The following is a 16,373-nucleotide window of genomic DNA, read 5'->3' as shown; positions in this document are numbered from 1 at the left end:
GGATCAGCGTTGAGACAACGTTACTTCAATAAGGACAAGCTGCGTGTTTGCAGTTCAAAGTGTCCAGCGACCCAAGCTCAACTCCTGGATACGGCTAAACATCAGTAGCGAGTTGTATTTGGACCCTCTCCTTCGCCAAACCGCACTGACCAGCGTGGTGAAGTATGGTCTAACATACCCCATGAACAACGCGGTGTGGGATTGCCTTGGTCCAGCAGTGGATTGTAAACCACGACATGCTTACCGTCGTTGCTGCTCATGGGGACGATTTGGACGTCCAGCCACACGGTGACCCGGCGATGACTTGCAGGAGTTAAGAGATCCCTGGCACAGCACTTGTGATGAGGATTAAACCATCCAATCACGCTGGGCACTTTTCTCTCCCGAGTAGTTGCAGCGAGGCTTTCTACACCGCCACTCGCTTCCACTGCACCCACTGCAGGTGGTGCAGGTTTAATGGCGCTGCACCACGACCCCGAATGGAGTTCGATCCCTGGCACTGGCCAACGTCGGCGACGAATATCTGCACCGGTCCAGGGCCTCCCTTAGGTCGAACCAGAATTACATGAGTGCCTGGTGCGTTGCGCGTGTGTGTCTGGGTGTGTGCGCGGGGGGGAGCGGTGGTCTAGCGGTTAGCGCACTGCGCTATGAACCTAGCGACCCGGGTTCGATTCCCGCTCACGGCCAACACCAGTGACGATTATCTGAACCGGTCCTGAGACTCCCCTAGGTCGACTCCGCCTGAAATAAGTATCTGTGGTGGTGTGTAAATATCGCCACCGGGGAAACAAAGACGGCCGGGCGTGGTGCTTGCCACCCACCCCCTCGTGTTGCCGTGCCGGCCTTGACGGGCGCTCGCTGACAGCACTTGCCCCAACGGTTTGTTGAGGCTATACGGAGGGGGGGGGGGGCTTTGTCTGTGTGCGCGTGCACAGAAATACGTGGGCCGCTGCTTCTGCTGCATGCCACCTGCTGGTATTGCCTTGTTAACGTTGCCGCTTGGATCTCGCCGAACGGCGGTGGCCGCAGTAACCATAAAAGCTCAATTTGCCCTCCCCGGTGTGACCGTGGCGGCGTGCGTGTGGTTTCTCCGGCAGCAGGAAGGCCATTCGTTATTTTTTTTTGTAAAATTTTAACGATCTTAAGCTGCTCCGTTTGTATTGGTGCAGAAGCACCACGCAACAGCAGCAAACAATCAACACGTTCGTCGTCAATAACACGTACGGAACTACCTTCAAAGGGCAAATATATTTACGAAGAGTTAACGCTTCGGGAAATGGACCTTGATGTATATGCTATGAAGGACCGTTGTCTGCAACGACATCTGTCACTGATTGTTCCTCTTTGCTTTTATTGTTCGTTCTGCAAAACAATTGAGTGCGGTTTGTGGCCAATGAAGCTGAAGATGACCGTTCAAAGTTAGGCCAATTCAAGGCAGCTTGCTGTGTAACCCCAGCCTGGCCACAGCCGCTCGTGAAGTAACGTCCACGCGGCTCCGCTTCTGCTTTTGCCGGTCTGCCCCAAATACATTTATTTACGCAGTGCGAGCCGTTACGCGAGCGTGAGAATTTACTCCGCGCAGACGCACAAAGGGCCGTTCCCCGGCTCTGTTTGTACTCGGCTGAGCAATAAAGCACGCTCGCCTTGTGTTGTTTTGATCGTTCCCCATGCAACGCGCGGAGAGCCGCCGAACGTGCCGCTCAGCGCGTGCCGTGAGATCTCGATTTTCCACCGCTGGCCACGACGGGCAACGGATGTTTTCGAACGTGACGACGGAGCGACCCAGCGGTGAACCTACGTGGGTGAGCGTGCGCGGCCACCACCCGTGTCCTGCCCGCGCGTTAAAGCAGCGACGGCACCCTCCGCCAGCGACTGTGAGAGACGTGGCCACCTTAGGGCTCCACCTTACCGCCAAAGTACGGTTCACATCGGCAGGCGACTTTTTACAAAACGTAAACTGCCGTTATATTTTAAATCGCTTTGTAATATTTTTTTACACATTCATTCATTCGCATTTTTATTCAAGAACAAGAGAGATTGTACATCCTCAATACGTGCAATTTTTCGGAAATCGGGCTTCATCTGCAATCGCCATCTGTGCTAATTCAAAATCTGAGCGTGCATCCATCAGAACTTAAACCCAACGTCGCGAGAGCCAGCATTCGCCGCAATTATTTATCAGCAAGCCAGGGCTGGCAGCCCCACCAGCACCGCCCCCGTGGAGTTTCTCCGGAACGCCCCGGCGATCGCGCGGCGGTGCCTCTGGTGGCCGTGGGCGGCCCGGCGCGACTCCAATCGGCGCGAGCGTCCCCGCCGCACTCCATCGTAGCGGAGGGCCCGGCGGTCGCGTGCCCTCGTTGCGGGGGGCGGCTCATCTCAGGAGGAATCCCGCTCCGAGCCGGTCGCCCTCCTCCAGGGAGAAGCGCGCCGTGCCGACGTAGTGCGCCTCTCCGCCGACCTCCACGATCACGGCTGGGAACCGGCCACAGCGTAGCTCCTGCGGCACACGGTGCGGCGGGCACGAGTCGTTACGGGCGAGGACCCGCCGATGACCCCCCCCCCCCCCCCGCCGGCGCCTTAAATCATTATTCACCGTTCGATTTACGCTCGCCGACGAGCGGCCAAACGGGGACGGCTGAGGGCCCCCGGAGGGCCCGCGTCAGGTGCGCCAGACGGATTTAAGGTGAACTGTGAGGAAGGCCATCAATCACTCAGCCAACGATATTGGGCACACGCCACGAGGGAATTGTGGGGAACCCGCGCCGACTCATTTTGCTCCACTGTCAGGGGGGCAGCAAGAAAATACAAAATGAACCCTGCTAATTTTAAAATCTCAACTCCTCGGTGCCTTGCGGACACAGCGGATTAATCATCTCCGATGTAACAAACCTTCGGTCCTAAGGTTAAAGGGGCGAGCCTCGCCGGGAGTTGAATGCTTGCATGGAAGGCAGGAGCATGCGAGTAATTTTTCGTGCGTGCGCGACTACTGACACGTGCGTGATGCTGCGCCGCTTGGAGCGAAGCCAGTTTGCTCGAGACTCCGCGGAACTCTGCGGGAGGAAGCTCCCGGGGCCTCTCGACCCATCGTCACGAGTGCGGCTGCACGGCTTGATTTGAATCAGGAGAAGGAATCCCACGGTTGGTTGTGAGGCACCAACAGAGCGGAAAGCGTACACTCGAAGCCTTCGGTCAACCGGCAGATTTGACAACATGCATTACGGTCACCCTCCAGAGACGCTCCTATTATTATTATTAGTTAAAGAAGCCGTGGCGCAGCGTGCGGACTGCAGCCACTCTCGGGCCACGGTGGGAGCCACCACGAGTCGAGAAGCCCCGCGAGCACCGCTCTCTATTTGCTCCGCCAAACGCTGCAAAAGGTGTGAATGCACGTGCGACCGACAAAGAAGATCGCCGGCGTAATAACTCACGGCCCCACGTAAATCCACGGCTGGATGAAGGGGCCTCCTCGTCTAAGATCGGCGAAACGGTTCCGGTGTCACTCGCCGCTCACGTTAACCGTGGCCGGGAGTCGAACTCGGGTCCGTGAGCACGGCGCGCAAACCACTGCAGCGCTGCGCACCCCCTCCCACCCCCCGCGCCCCCCTCAAACGTGAGCATCATATCAGCAGGTAATTTACATATCCATTGCATAATCACCGACTCTTAAATTCTCATGCGCAAACTCTGGCGTGTGTACCAGTCTGTGACTCGATGCACCGCGATGTGGTTATTATGAAACAGCGGGCTAGCCGAACCTCTTCAGTATGCCTACGGTGCAGGGTGAACCATCCCGATAATGGCAACACAATCGTCAATAACACCGTGACCTTGAAAAGTAAACAAACAAAAATATGGAATGTTTCAGGTAATGGCCCTTCCCCAGGGCACACAGAGCGGTGGAGTGGATACGATGTGGCACCTCATATACCAAGGCGGGACCTGATAAGAATTATATTATGAAGACAAAAAAAATCGTGGCAAACAGTTTTTACATAATCCCCTTAGTGATGCATTCCTGGGCGAAATTCTCATTTGAATCGGGGATTATAATCAGCATAATGCACTCAGTGATGTATTGCTGGGCTCTATTCAATCCCCCTGATTTATAAGGACCATATTCTCCTTCTCAACAGTAGGTGGAATAATTGTTAAAGCGATGGTCTCATAACTTTCATGGAGAATGTCAAACTATTGTTTAAGTGCATTGGGACTGGTGGGAGATATGCACAGGCATTGAAGTTTATCAAATGTTTTATCCGTGATTTTTCACGATTCGGATTTTGCTGCTGATTTCCGAATGAATCAGTGGGAAAAAAATCAAGCCTGAGTACATTAAATTCCCGATTATCCAAAAAAATATGTCTGGTGTTGTGTTCTTGCCAGACACTGGGAGCACGTCCATAATGGGCAGAAGAAAAAAGAACATGAGTGACATGAGCACGTGACACGAGTACGCAACGTGCAACGACCAGGACATCCAAAATCAAAACTCCGGAAAAAGATTATCCGTACGAATCCGAAATCCCAAACGTTTCAATCCAAAACTCCTCCCGACCATTTTCTCGGGAGGTGTCTGTACACGGCGGATGAGCCCGTGCGGTGAGACACGCCGACGGCGGAGGGCCCCCGTGTCTCGCCCGGAGCGCCGCTCACCGCGATGGCCTTGCCGCTGAACACGGAGCCCGTGGTGCCGCTCTCAAAGCGCCGCGTCTGGCCAAGGCTCAGGAGGCCCCTGCGGTGCTGCAAGGCGACGCGGGCCGTCACCCCCGACCCCGTGGGGCTCCGGTCCACCTGGGGCACAATTCGCAGTGGTCAACGCGACAGTGGCCGGGTGGCCCCTGAGACCAGAGCGTCTGGGTTCGAATGCAGGTAGTGGTCGCCTGTAATTGGACGGGTGGCTCAACAGGGGAGTGAGTAGAAGGAGTGAGCAAGGTTGGGAGTTCAAATCCGGCTTGGGCGTTAACTCGGCCCATCATCCCTCCAGGGTCCACAAATACTGAAGAATTAAAAATGTCAGCTTCTCACCGGACAAATAATATTTGCTCTGTGTGGATAAAGATGCTCAATTGAAGTGATCATCTTCCGAGGCTGTTCTCTCACACAGGGTGATGCCCTGCTAGCTGCAGTGCTCTGAATCGAAGTCTGTTAATCTAATCGCATGGTCATGATAGCACAATTGATATATCATTTGTAAATGATATGAAAATAACAACGAAGTACAGCCGTTTGTCAGTCTATCACTGGATAAAGGCCTCCTCACGATGCATTCGGTCATGGAGCTTTTTTGACCATACTTCACCACGCTGGTCACTGCCGGTTGGCAAATGGTAGAACAGATCACGACTGGTTTAGATATCACCCACCGCTGATGTAAGCCGTGGTCGGGAATAAAACTCGGGCTTGCAGGATCGTAGGGCGGGTTGCACTCACCGCTGCGCCACCACCCGGCGAATACAAATCGAAGGGTGCCGGCGCTACCTGGGCGTCTGCGAAGACGCAAACGTTGGCCGTGGGCTCCTCCGAGAATCCATCACTCCCGTCGGTGAGGATGGTGCCATAGAGGAACGCCAGCTCTTCGCCGTCCGGGTGGAAGAGCCGCACCTGCCAGGGCAGCGTAGTACGTGAACACGAGCCGAGCCAACTACAGCAACATGGACTAGACCAACACGATCCACGCCAACACGAACTGCACAAATACAAACCGCACCAACACAAACCGCACCAACATGAACCTCGCCAACACCAACCGCGCCAACGCAAGCCACTCGAACGGCAACCGTGCCAACGCTGGCCGGGCGAATGCTGGCCGCACACGCCGCTACCGAATCCCTTGACCGGCATTGCCATGAATCCAACATGGTGCCACCGCTCGTAACGTGCCGCTTGTGTGTACGTGCGCAGCTATGACCCGCTTGTTAATCCGCTGCTGGATGAGGGCCTCCCCATGGATTAGGTCCTCCCCATGCCAATCTTGCGGTGGGGTTATCTGACAGTACTTCACCATGTCGGGTTAGTGCACGTTCGTTAAAGAGGATGAGCGTAGATTGTTGGAGCACGGCGCAGTACGACAAACGATGTTGCCACGCTGCCCTCTGCTGCCTTCAACGCAGCCCCCGCAGCCATCCACGGCACCGGTCAGGCGCGGCGATCGCCCATCCACGCGCCATCCAGGATCAACCCTGCTTCACTGGCGAGATGCGATGGAGATCGCACGCATTCCGAGAGATTTCATCATAAATGTGCGTGTGTGTGTGTGGACACACGTGTGTTGAGGGCAGCACGTTGCAGTGATTTATCGCCGAATCGGAATGAAAACGCAATTTCTGGCATCTGTCCTCGCTCTCGCACAATATCTGTCGAGCCGTTCCAGCAAAGGCAACAACACAAAAAAATACTGACATTTTGGGCTACAATTCAGGGTGAAAACACCCCGCATATGAATCCCTTTCAGATACAAAAGTGTAAAGGTGAATATCGCTCCGCTACGGAAATCTGTCATCCCTCTATTCCTGTCCCTACCCAAAGAATGTCCCGGGCTCTTTGACCAATCCAATGACATTTCCTGCTATAGACCAGCAACACGTTGCATTGCTTCGGATAGTGGGTGGGGGGAGGGGGCACTTCACCGAAAAGGTCAAAGGACGTCACGACGTTCCCAGGAATGTCACGGACACAGGTTGCTGGAGGTTTATGTATTCTGTATATTATTAGAGACATCACCATGAAAGAAACCTTTGTGCCTGTGAAGCTTGCACGTTGCAGCAGCATTGTGCTAGCGAAAAAAGAATGCCGATAAAACCACAAGGCAAATGTTACTCATCATCATCATCATCGCCATCGTCACCGAAATGTTAACACCAATTCAGAAGACGGGCGACGTTAAAAAAAAACACCACGTTCGGCAATAACGCTGCGGCTTTGGCTAAAAAAATATAGACCAGGTGACGTTGCGGGCAAAGGCCCTTCCTCGTAGCGCACGTGTGTTTTTTGTTCATCGTGCCGGTGAACAACCGCGAACAACAGCAGCAGCAGCATCACCAAATAATCCACGGCACGCGATGTAAGATAATAGCATGCAGGGTGGGTAACATTGACAAGGGAGAACAGAATTAAAATGACGGCGGTTAAAATTTTACTTGAAATGTCCAAACCTGAGAAGGGGGGGTGGGGGGGGGCGGTGGGGGCCGAGACACCGTGGTGGTGTTAACGCTGCACGGGCGCTGGGTCGACCGCCGCCGCCGCCCACGACGGCAGCGCCGCGCCACGGAGAGACCCCCGGGCGTGAGGGCAGGACAAGAGCCTCGCGTGAGCCAGCAGCGGCGTAGTGGCGATGGCGGTGGTGGTGGAGATGAATATTTGCTCTCGCGAGACAAGGGAGGAAATTCCGAAGCCTCGGATTGCAGGGGTTTACCTGATGGACTTCATACGTCTGCAATCGTTTTCGGTAAATGCCTTAGCGCGGACAAATGCGTGTGTGGCCTTGGTAGTGTCGCGGTGAGTGCGCGGCGCTACAAACCCAGCGACCCGAGTTCGATTCCCAGTCACGGCCAACATCGGTGACGATTATCTGAACCGGTCCTGGGCATTCCCTAGTTCGACTCAGCCTTAAATAAGTACCTGGTGCGATGTGTAGACATCGCCACTAGGGAGACAAAGGTGGTCGGGCGTGGTGCTGGACATACAACCACGCCCTCGTGTGCCTTGCCGGCCTTCATCGGTGCCCGCTAACAACACTTGCCCAGGAGCCTGTTAGAGGCTATACGGGGGATCTTTGTAGCCTTTCACTGCCATGTGAGAGGAGCTGAAGCATGGAGGAGAAGCTTTTGGCAGCAGGGAGCCTTCGTGTGTGGAGTATGTCTCTACTCTCCCTGTTCTGCGTGAGTTTCCTCTGGGTTCTCCGATTTCTTCCCATAGTAAAAGTAAAAAAAATGTGTCACTGGTATTGGCCAAACATCCCAATGCTGACAAATGACCTGCAGATTACTCTGTTGTGATTATACAGAGCAGCAACATCGCTGCCTACTGCAATAAACTTGGCAGGACCCTCCTGTGTCTCGAGACTCAGTGAGCCTTTCCTGGATAAACAAGCAGAAAAATAATACTCAAAGTAATAAAAGCGAAAGAATTTGGTGCGTGGGAATCCCTCGCAATGAAAGCATAATAATCAGCAGACGATTGGCTTGGGATTAAACCTCAACTAGGGGTGTGCACCAGGGCCCTCTGGTCCAGCCTCTCTTTCTGGACCTCATGCGGGTCCAGCCACGGTTGTGGGAGGCTCAGGTGAGAGGGCGAAACGAGCATACGGCACCAACCGCGCAAGCGAGGAGCCTTACAAACCTATCCCCGCGTGTGTCTCCCCCGTCTCCCCTTGCTTGCCTGCTTCTTCACCGCCTCCGTCACTGCGGTGGCCCCTTCGACCAGCGCCTTGGTGGAGGACGAGCGGACGTCCAGGCCCAGCGACGAGGCGCTCAGGAAGGCGTAGAACGTGCCGCCGTAGGCGACGTCCACGGCCAGCTGCCCGTAGCCCGGCACCGCGACCAGCTCGTCTGCACGGCAGCAGCAGCGGCGGCGGCAGCGGCGGCGGCGGCGGTGAGATCGGTGTGCCCCAGGGGGCACGGAAAGTTGGCCAAGCGCGGCGCGGAGGATGAGGATGAGGAGGCGCCGCGGGCGAGAGCTGCTGCACCGCTAACGGATTGACTGATGAGACGAGGCTGGCACCGGGATGCGGGTCGATACGGCGCTCGCTATGGCACGCACGACTAATATGAAATGTAATTTAAAATAAAATTGAAGATCCATCGCCCGCGACGCCGCCATCAGGGGTCGTCGCACGCTTTGCGCTCCGAGCGTCGGGCCGCCGGGCCGAGCGCCGCGTGCGCACGGCCAATTTGCGGCGCCGCCGGGGCCACCCCCCCACCGCCCACTACCCCCCCACCGCCAGGAACCAGCGCTCACCCAGGCTGAAGGCGAAGGCGGGCACGCTGTGGAAGCGGACGTGGGGGTCGCTGGCTCCGTCGGCGCCGCGCCGCACGAACGCGGTGACGAGCCCGCACGGCACCTCGATGCGCACCTCCGTCTCCAGCTCGGCGCCGTCCGCCCCCTCGGCGGGGGACGGCGCGAGGCCGAAGTCGACGGCGAAGCGGCCGAGGGCCAGCACGGCGTGGCCGCACATCGTGCTGCAGCCCTCGTTGTGCACGAAGGCGGCCGCCAGGTGGGCCCCGGGCTCGGCCGGCTCGGCCAGCACGGCGCCGTACATGTCCCGGTGGCCGCGCGGCTCGTTCATCAGCAGGCGGCGCGCCGCGTCGTGCCGCGCGCCGGCCAGCAGGGCCCTCCGCGTGGCGGCCGCGCCGGGCCCCAGCGCCGCCTCGTCGGGCCAGCCGGCCAGCACGACCCGCAGCGGCTCGCCGCCCGTGTGCATGTCCAGCACGGACATGGGTGGCGTCGCGCCGCAGCCCGGGAGAGGCCGCGTGGTGTCGGCCGCGATGCTCGCCAGGGTGGCGCGAACGCCGGAGCCTGGGCCGCTCATGGCCACTGCTGAATGCGTGGGTGTGTGGCTGGGTGGGTGATTGGGTGGGTGTGTAAGTGGCTATGTGGGTGTGTGGCTGGGTGGGTGATTGGGTGGGTGTGTAAGTGGCTGTGTGGGTGTGTGGCTGGGTGGGTGATTGGGTGGGTGGGTGTGTAAGTGGCTGTGTGGGTGTGTGGCTGGGTGTGTGATTGGGTGGGTGTGTAAGTGGCTGTGTGGGTGTGTCGCTGGGTGGGTGATTGGGTGGGTGGGTGTGTAGGTGAGTGACTGACTGGGTCGGTGATTAGGTGGGTGGGTGTGGAAGTGGCTGTGTGGGTGTGTGGCTGGGTGGGTGATTGGGTGGGTGTGTAAGTGGCTGTGTGGGTGTGTGGCTGGGTGGGTGATTGGGTGGGTGTGTAAGTGGCTGTGTGGGTGACTGAGTGGGTGGGTGTGTAGGTGAGTGACTGACTGGGTGGGTGATTAGATGGGTGGGTGTGTGGGTGACTGAGTAGGTGGGTGTGTAGGTGAGTGACTGACTGGGTGGGAGATTAGATGGGTGGGTGTTTGGGTGACTGAGTGGGTGGGTGTGTGGGTGAGTGACTGGTGGGTGAGAGATTGGGTGGGCGGGTGTGTAAGTGGCTGTATGGGTGAGTGGCTGTGTGGATGACTGAGTGGGTGGATGGGTGAGTGGCTGTGTGGGTGGGTGATTGGGTGGGTGGATGAGTGGCTATGTGGATGAGTGACTGGGGTGGGTGGGTGGCTGAGTGGTTGTGTGGGTTAGTGGCAATGTGGGTAACTGAATGGATGAATGATTGTGTGGGTGAATGAATGACTTGGTGGGTGGGTGGATTAATGTGTGTGGTTTACAGTGGGTGGGTGATGGCAAGGTGGATGGTAGTGTGAGCGGGTGGTTCTCTGTGTGGATAGGTGGTGACTGTGAGTGGCTATGGTCCAGTGGCTAATCGTGGATGGGTGCCTGGAGGTGGATATGACTGGATGTGTGTGGCACGAGCGGTGAAAGTGCAACGCAAAAATGTATCTTAACACAAGACAAAAAGGCACGCACCTGGGGGGGGGGGGGGGTTGATAAATGTGACGTCACATCAAAATGCGCAACTTTAAGTAAATATAGACAACACGTTCTACTTAATAAAATATACGTTTTAATATATGTTTTCTCCTACAACGTCAGTGCAGCGCTACGCACTACAATGACAATAGTTTAAAGCGATTTGAAGCATGTTTTATTTTCAAAATGTAAATATGGTTTTGGGGGGAGAGCAGAGCTTTGTGACGTCAGATTTGAGGGGGGTCTGACTTTTGTGACGAGGGGGGGGTCAAAAATTGTCCAAAATCCCGTGACGTCATTTATGAACGGCCCCTTATTACCGCATTCTCCGCATCATAAGACACATTTTCCCTGTACTGTACATGTGACCAGCTTTACATCACTTTATTGAACAGCTGGGCTGCTCGGTTGTAGTTTTCGGGAGCTTTTCACAACTTAATGCAGCGACGTCAAGCACCGGTGCCAATTCCACATTGCCAGGGCAAGAACCGAACCTCTCAAAATGTACGACTGTCCAACAAAGCTGTACCGTACTGAGTGTAGCGACCGCGGCGAGATGATGGGCCTGGTAAAGCCGCAAAGCAGCCCCCGCTCACGCGAGGTGGCAGTGATAATCGCCGCTCGCGATATTCGAGTTGACGATTATCGCGATATCGGTTTCCCTTAACCTCCTAATTGTTGCATCACGGGACCCGGACAGAGGGCGACGGTTGGGGGATGGGGATGGGGTCCTTCATCCAGCAGTGGATTGGCCACGGCTGCCGATGCTGCTGAACAAATGCTTAAACCGTTGCATTGACAAGACGCCCCCAGAGGGTTGCAATGCATGCGGGATTTACAAACCGCGTAGCTGAGCGCGATGCGAGGGATGTCGCCGTCTCTGTGGGCTCAGCTTCGACTCCCTCCACCCCCCGTCTTTGTCTCTCCAACTCGCTGCGTCGACAGCAACACCCACGGAGTGGCCACGTCGCGGCAAGAACTTCCTGCCACTGCAACTCCCTTTCCTCTCTCCTCCTCCTCCCTTTCCTCTCTCTTCCTCCTCCCTTTCCTCTCTCCCCTCCCGTCCCCCCCCTCTCTCTAGACCCCTGGGCAAAGGGATCCCTTGTGGGTGGAGGGGGGAGAGAGAGGGGGAGGAACACATAAAGCAAAGCACTGAAAAAAACCGAATTGATGAACGAAGCAAAGTGCCGACTACACCGAGCATGTTCTTGTTTCCTCTGATCGTAAAAGAGAGAGAGGGGTGATGACACGGGTGGTAGTGGCTGGGGTGAGTGCCGGATGAAGATAGTGCAACGCCTGTAGCATGATGTTATAAAGGGGCCCTAAATAAAAATACATTAAAACACACATTTTTTACTTGCATAGTATAGTAAATGTATGTTTTTTCATTTGCTATACAGCCAGATAATACGGATTATTCCGGATTATCCTAGTAGCAAAATTAGCTACATATATGCAGACCAGTCAGTCTGCATCAGCAGTAGGCCATGTTTTCCCACCTGATGACGGACGCTTGTGTTGCGCCCGAAACGTCGTGATTTAATTTAGTTGTTTTCATTTATTTAATTTTTTACCTACGTGACTTTACCGAAAAAACCAAAGAGTATGAATCCTTGCAGTCACGAAAGCTTCAAATCTAGAATTAGTTACACATGCAACGAGCCCTGGCCCTGCGCCAAATGCTTTCAAGCTATCAAATCCGGTTCATTGATTCTGCACTTGCTCTATTACTATAGTACTATACCGCGTTCAACTTTTACGAACGACTGGGTGTTTAAGGTTAGCGATGTGTCGTATTATCTGGCTGTATAGCAAATGAAAAAATACAATTACTTTACTATGCAAGTAAAGAAAATTGTGTTTTCATTTTTTTTTTTATATTTAGGGCGCCTTTATAACATATGCTACAGGCGCCCGCATCAGCTTAATCCGGCACTAAGCAAACCACAATCACTCTCGCGTCCACGCTTCCTGCGCCTTCAACGCGCAGTTAACCGAGCGCGGGAAGTATGGTCCAAATCTATCGCCCACGAAGCGCAATCCAGCAGTGGATTGACAAAGCAGCGCATTTTTCGTGTAGAATAAGACGACAATCTTGAGGCCATTTACGAACAACATCGTCGCCAGCTTCACAATGAGTCTTTGAAGCAGATCTCCCGTCCATGTGCTGATAACGCGTTTAGCACCGCAATTGAAAGTCTAAAACGGCCTTTAAAATGTTCTCGAAAAATTCGTGTTCGTACCCTGTAGCTGATATCGTCAAATGATCCCTCTCCCAAGGGTTCGCCCATTCTGCGCCAGTCCCGTGCTGTAGCGGCGATCCCACGGCTCCAGACGGACTCGATGGGAGGGTGCCTCTTTGTTCTTGGCTGGCCGCAAGGTCTGAAACTCAATTACGCGAAATACAACAAAGTCATCATCGTGGGCGAGAAAGCAAATATAATCAGCACTCCGTCCCGTGTCTAACATATGAATAATATATATTGCTCTAGTCCATCGGCGTGTTGACCTTCCAGACCAATACAATCAAGTGGCATTTGTTTAAGAAGGAAAACTACAGGCCGGCTTCGGACGTACATTCTGCCGACTCCATCGGGGTCTTTAAGCCCCGTTTTTAAGGCCTCGACTTTTCTCCTCCGTCCGCGCGCGGATGTTCTTGTGAGTTGGGCCAGTAAATCCTCGTTTACAACTGCGGTTTATACTTTTGTCTGTGACCCCGACAGGGCCGTGTAAATCAATCAGTTTGTGTAAATCAACCCAAGACCTCCCCTGCAGAGTGGCCCGTGTCTCCAAACGACGTGGACCCATAAGCGAGGACGAAGTCCAGATTGCATCGCATTTCACACAATGTGAAGGTGTCACGGTGGATGCTGTGAGTATTGGGAGCGTTTTACAATTTTAAGGTTTTTCTATTGAATGATCATGGTGGCGGCGATGCCGCAGGTGGTTCGCGCGCACTGAGCTTTGGACCACCTGAGTTTGTTTCTGGGCCACGGCTAACATCAGTAGCGAGCCATATCTAAACAATATGGACAGCTCCTGGGTAACGCCTACAACCCCGCACTGATCAGGGTGGTGAAGTATGGTCAAACAACAGGCATTGTAAGGCCTTCATCCAGAAGTAGATTGACAAGCAGCTGTATTTATCAGCATCTTTTCAAACATGAATCTGGACCTGTTTCGATCTTTTGAGTCTCATCAGAGCGAATGTGGGCAAGAACACTCACTCCAAACGACAGGGACATGTTCAGTGGAAATGTCAATGTTGTATTAAAACAATCCCTTAGATCGCTGTTAAAACATGTATTTTTTTCATCATGACGCTTATTTATCCAGAAAAGCCTGAGTCTCAAGACTGCTTTTCAGCAGGGTCCTGGCAAGTACTTTGCACGTGTCAATCCATCATTATAACCGTCTATGCTTCGTTCTTCCCTTAAAACGTACATATGTCCCCTTACTTACCAAAACTCCCCTTCCCTTCAGCATCATTAACTCCATCCCTCTTCCCAACTTGCCTACCCATCCATCACACTCACTCATCATCATCAACCACTCACTGGCACTTTCATCCTCGTTTATTTTACGCACCGTCATATTCATCACGCATTGCCATCCTCATCAACTCATCTCATCCCATTACCTTATTCTACCGTTCAAATAGTTCAATATTTGTTCAGCCCCTTGGTCAAGACGCTATAAAAATTAAAATAAGATAAGACGCAAATTTAGTTTAGCCCTGGGATGTTTGGCCAAGGCTCAGAACCAAACACGTTGCTGGTTTTACCCTCGACACTGCAGATGTGCCCCCCCCCCCTTTCTCCACAACCAGGAATCAAATGGCTTGCATCTTCGGCAAGCCTATAATCGCTGCAGCGCTTCCAATGCTCAAGATCGGATACAGCGCGCAAAATTACCCGACACTTTTGCGTCAAAATAGCGTCGAGAAATTTAAAAAACAAATATTTCTCCTTTTCTTTCACGGAATGTCCGCATCTCCGGCGTGCCAACGAACACTTGGGAATAAAACAAATGTATCACGCAAAATTGGCGACGTCTTTGGCCATTTCAGTTAAAACTTCAAGGAGAGTAACCGCGCGTGTCGTTGTTATTGTTGTTTACGTCCGTTGTTGTTGTTGTTGGTGTCGTAAACCCGCTCGGCGTGTTCTGTCCAGAGGTCCCTGACCCAGGTGCTTGTTTACGAGGCCCTCCATCCGGTCGGGTTTCAAGGCGCCGCTCTGGCCACCACCTATACATATTTATATTGTCTCACAAATCACAGTAACGGGCTGTATATTCCTCTCAATGGTGGACCGTTTCGACTTGTCTACATCTTTTGCACGAACCTCGCCCGAATATTTACTCTGGGCCGAAATTGTAAACCCCGACTTTTTCCATTCCTTTATGACGTCGGGACGTTTTAAGCGTGCCACTGTGTACACAATGCGTTATTTGCACGGCACGACCGCCGCACATTTACGATTGTGAGAAAGCGTAACACGACGGCAGCGCATCATCTCGAGGGGTCATGATTCGGGTCACGATCCGAGCGAACGCACACGCGATACGGGCAGGCATCGCGAAGCGAGCGACCTCAAATCTCATTACCAACACGCACCTTGCATTCGAGAGGTCGCTGGACATATTCGCGCCCGGGGCAAGGCGCACTCTCCCCTCCTCCCTCCTCCTCCTGCTGCTGCGGCGCCGGCAACGCCCCACCCACAATTTGAACCACCACGGCCTCCAACTGCTTTGCTCTGTTTCGAACAATTCTTGCTCCGCTCTATGGAGCGGCGCCTCCCCCTGGATGGGTGTCCGTGGCGGCCTTTGCGCCCTTGCTCCCCCGACAAGGCCTGGCACTGCCTGGCACCACATGCTGCGGTGTTGATATTTACCGTATTCTGCTCCGGAAAGTAAGGCTCCACAAATTGCAATTTAGCCAAACCCTCACGTTGCTACGGGGAGGCGTGGTGGAGTGCGCGGTGTGGTGATGAATTGACTCACCACGAGGCCACCCGGTTCATTTGGCTCGGCAAATTGAAACGGCGGCTCCTGCTGCCCTCGGCTCATGATCAGGTCACGGGTCAGGTCAGAGGATCGCGACCCAGACCACAACCACTTTCTTTCATACCGAGTCCCCCCCCGCCCCCTCATCCACACACTTACCCGTCCTGCCCCCTCAATGTCGGAAAATAAACACGTGTGTGGCCTGAGTGCCAATGTAAAATCGTGACTTCATCAGCAGCAGCCATGCTCTATCACTGCTGAAGGCTCCACGATCTCAAAACCCATCTCACTCCTGCATATGAGCTTATCTCATAACTCTTATCTCCAATAATATCTTAGGTCATCATAGGTCATGGTCTATCTACTGCTGAATAACGGCCTCCACCCACGCAGTCTCCGTCATTCAAGGTGCCGGTGATGCTACGATCCATCTCGCTCGTGCATATGAACCGATCTCATCGCTCCATCTCTGCGGCGGTCGCCCTCCTGGGCGCGTTTTCTCCCGTGACGGCCATTCGGTGACCGCGCAAACTCATCCATCGGCCGTGACAAATTCTGGTGCCACTCTCTTACACAAACATCGCATTGCTCGCCGTGGGATGGCCTCAAAACAAATGGGGGATGTGTGTGGCAGGGCTTGGTGCTCAGCGGTTAAATTATTTTTGTGTTTTAACTTGCCCCAAATCTCATCTTCATTGCGCTATTGGAGGAATTCACATGACGAGGATCCAATCCGGATCACTCGAAGGGCCGTGCAAGTCTGCACGATAGAGAATGGCCGGTGGAAGCGGATTTCAC

At 54.1% G+C, this 16,373-nt stretch overlaps 1 protein-coding gene across 2 annotated transcripts; it reads right to left on the bottom strand.

Annotated features, from left to right (window-relative positions):
- Positions 1-1,468: 1,468 nt before the first annotated feature.
- Positions 1,469-11,552, bottom strand: L3HYPDH (trans-L-3-hydroxyproline dehydratase). 2 transcript variants are annotated; one of them, XM_061568532.1, is made up of 6 exons: positions 11,415-11,552; positions 8,956-10,568; positions 8,377-8,546; positions 5,479-5,601; positions 4,654-4,791; positions 1,469-2,497 (listed from the first exon to the last, which is right to left on the bottom strand). In XM_061568532.1, exons 2-6 carry the CDS (start codon positions 9,524-9,526, stop codon positions 2,372-2,374), a joined length of 1,128 nt encoding a protein of 375 aa, XP_061424516.1. In that variant the 5' UTR covers positions 9,527-10,568; positions 11,415-11,552; the 3' UTR covers positions 1,469-2,371. The 2 variants fall into 2 exon arrangements, with proteins under 2 accessions (XP_061424516.1, XP_061424517.1); XM_061568533.1 differs by having other exon boundaries at positions 8,956-10,494.
- Positions 11,553-16,373: the final 4,821 nt, after the last annotated feature.

This window comes from Lethenteron reissneri, chromosome 41, assembly GCF_015708825.2.
Source record: "Lethenteron reissneri isolate LAM-NWPU_2019-01 chromosome 41, ASM1570882v1, whole genome shotgun sequence".
Lineage (NCBI taxonomy): Eukaryota > Metazoa > Chordata > Hyperoartia > Petromyzontiformes > Petromyzontidae > Lethenteron > Lethenteron reissneri.
Note: the sequence above shows the minus strand (reverse complement) of the source record. Positions and strands in the feature narration are given on the sequence as shown.

Excerpts from the sequence above, each read along its gene's own strand:
- L3HYPDH (XM_061568532.1), bottom strand. The coding sequence starts at position 9,526 with ATGAGCGGCCCAGGCTCCGGCGTTCGCGCCACCCTGGCGAGCATCGCG. Across the intron at positions 8,547-8,955 it reads CGCCTTCGCCTTCAGCCTGG|ACGAGCTGGTCGCGGTGCCG; the intron begins GTGAGCGCTGGT and ends GCTGCCGTGCAG. Across the intron at positions 4,792-5,478 it reads GCGTCTTCGCAGACGCCCAG|GTGGACCGGAGCCCCACGGG; the intron begins GTAGCGCCGGCA and ends ATTGTGCCCCAG.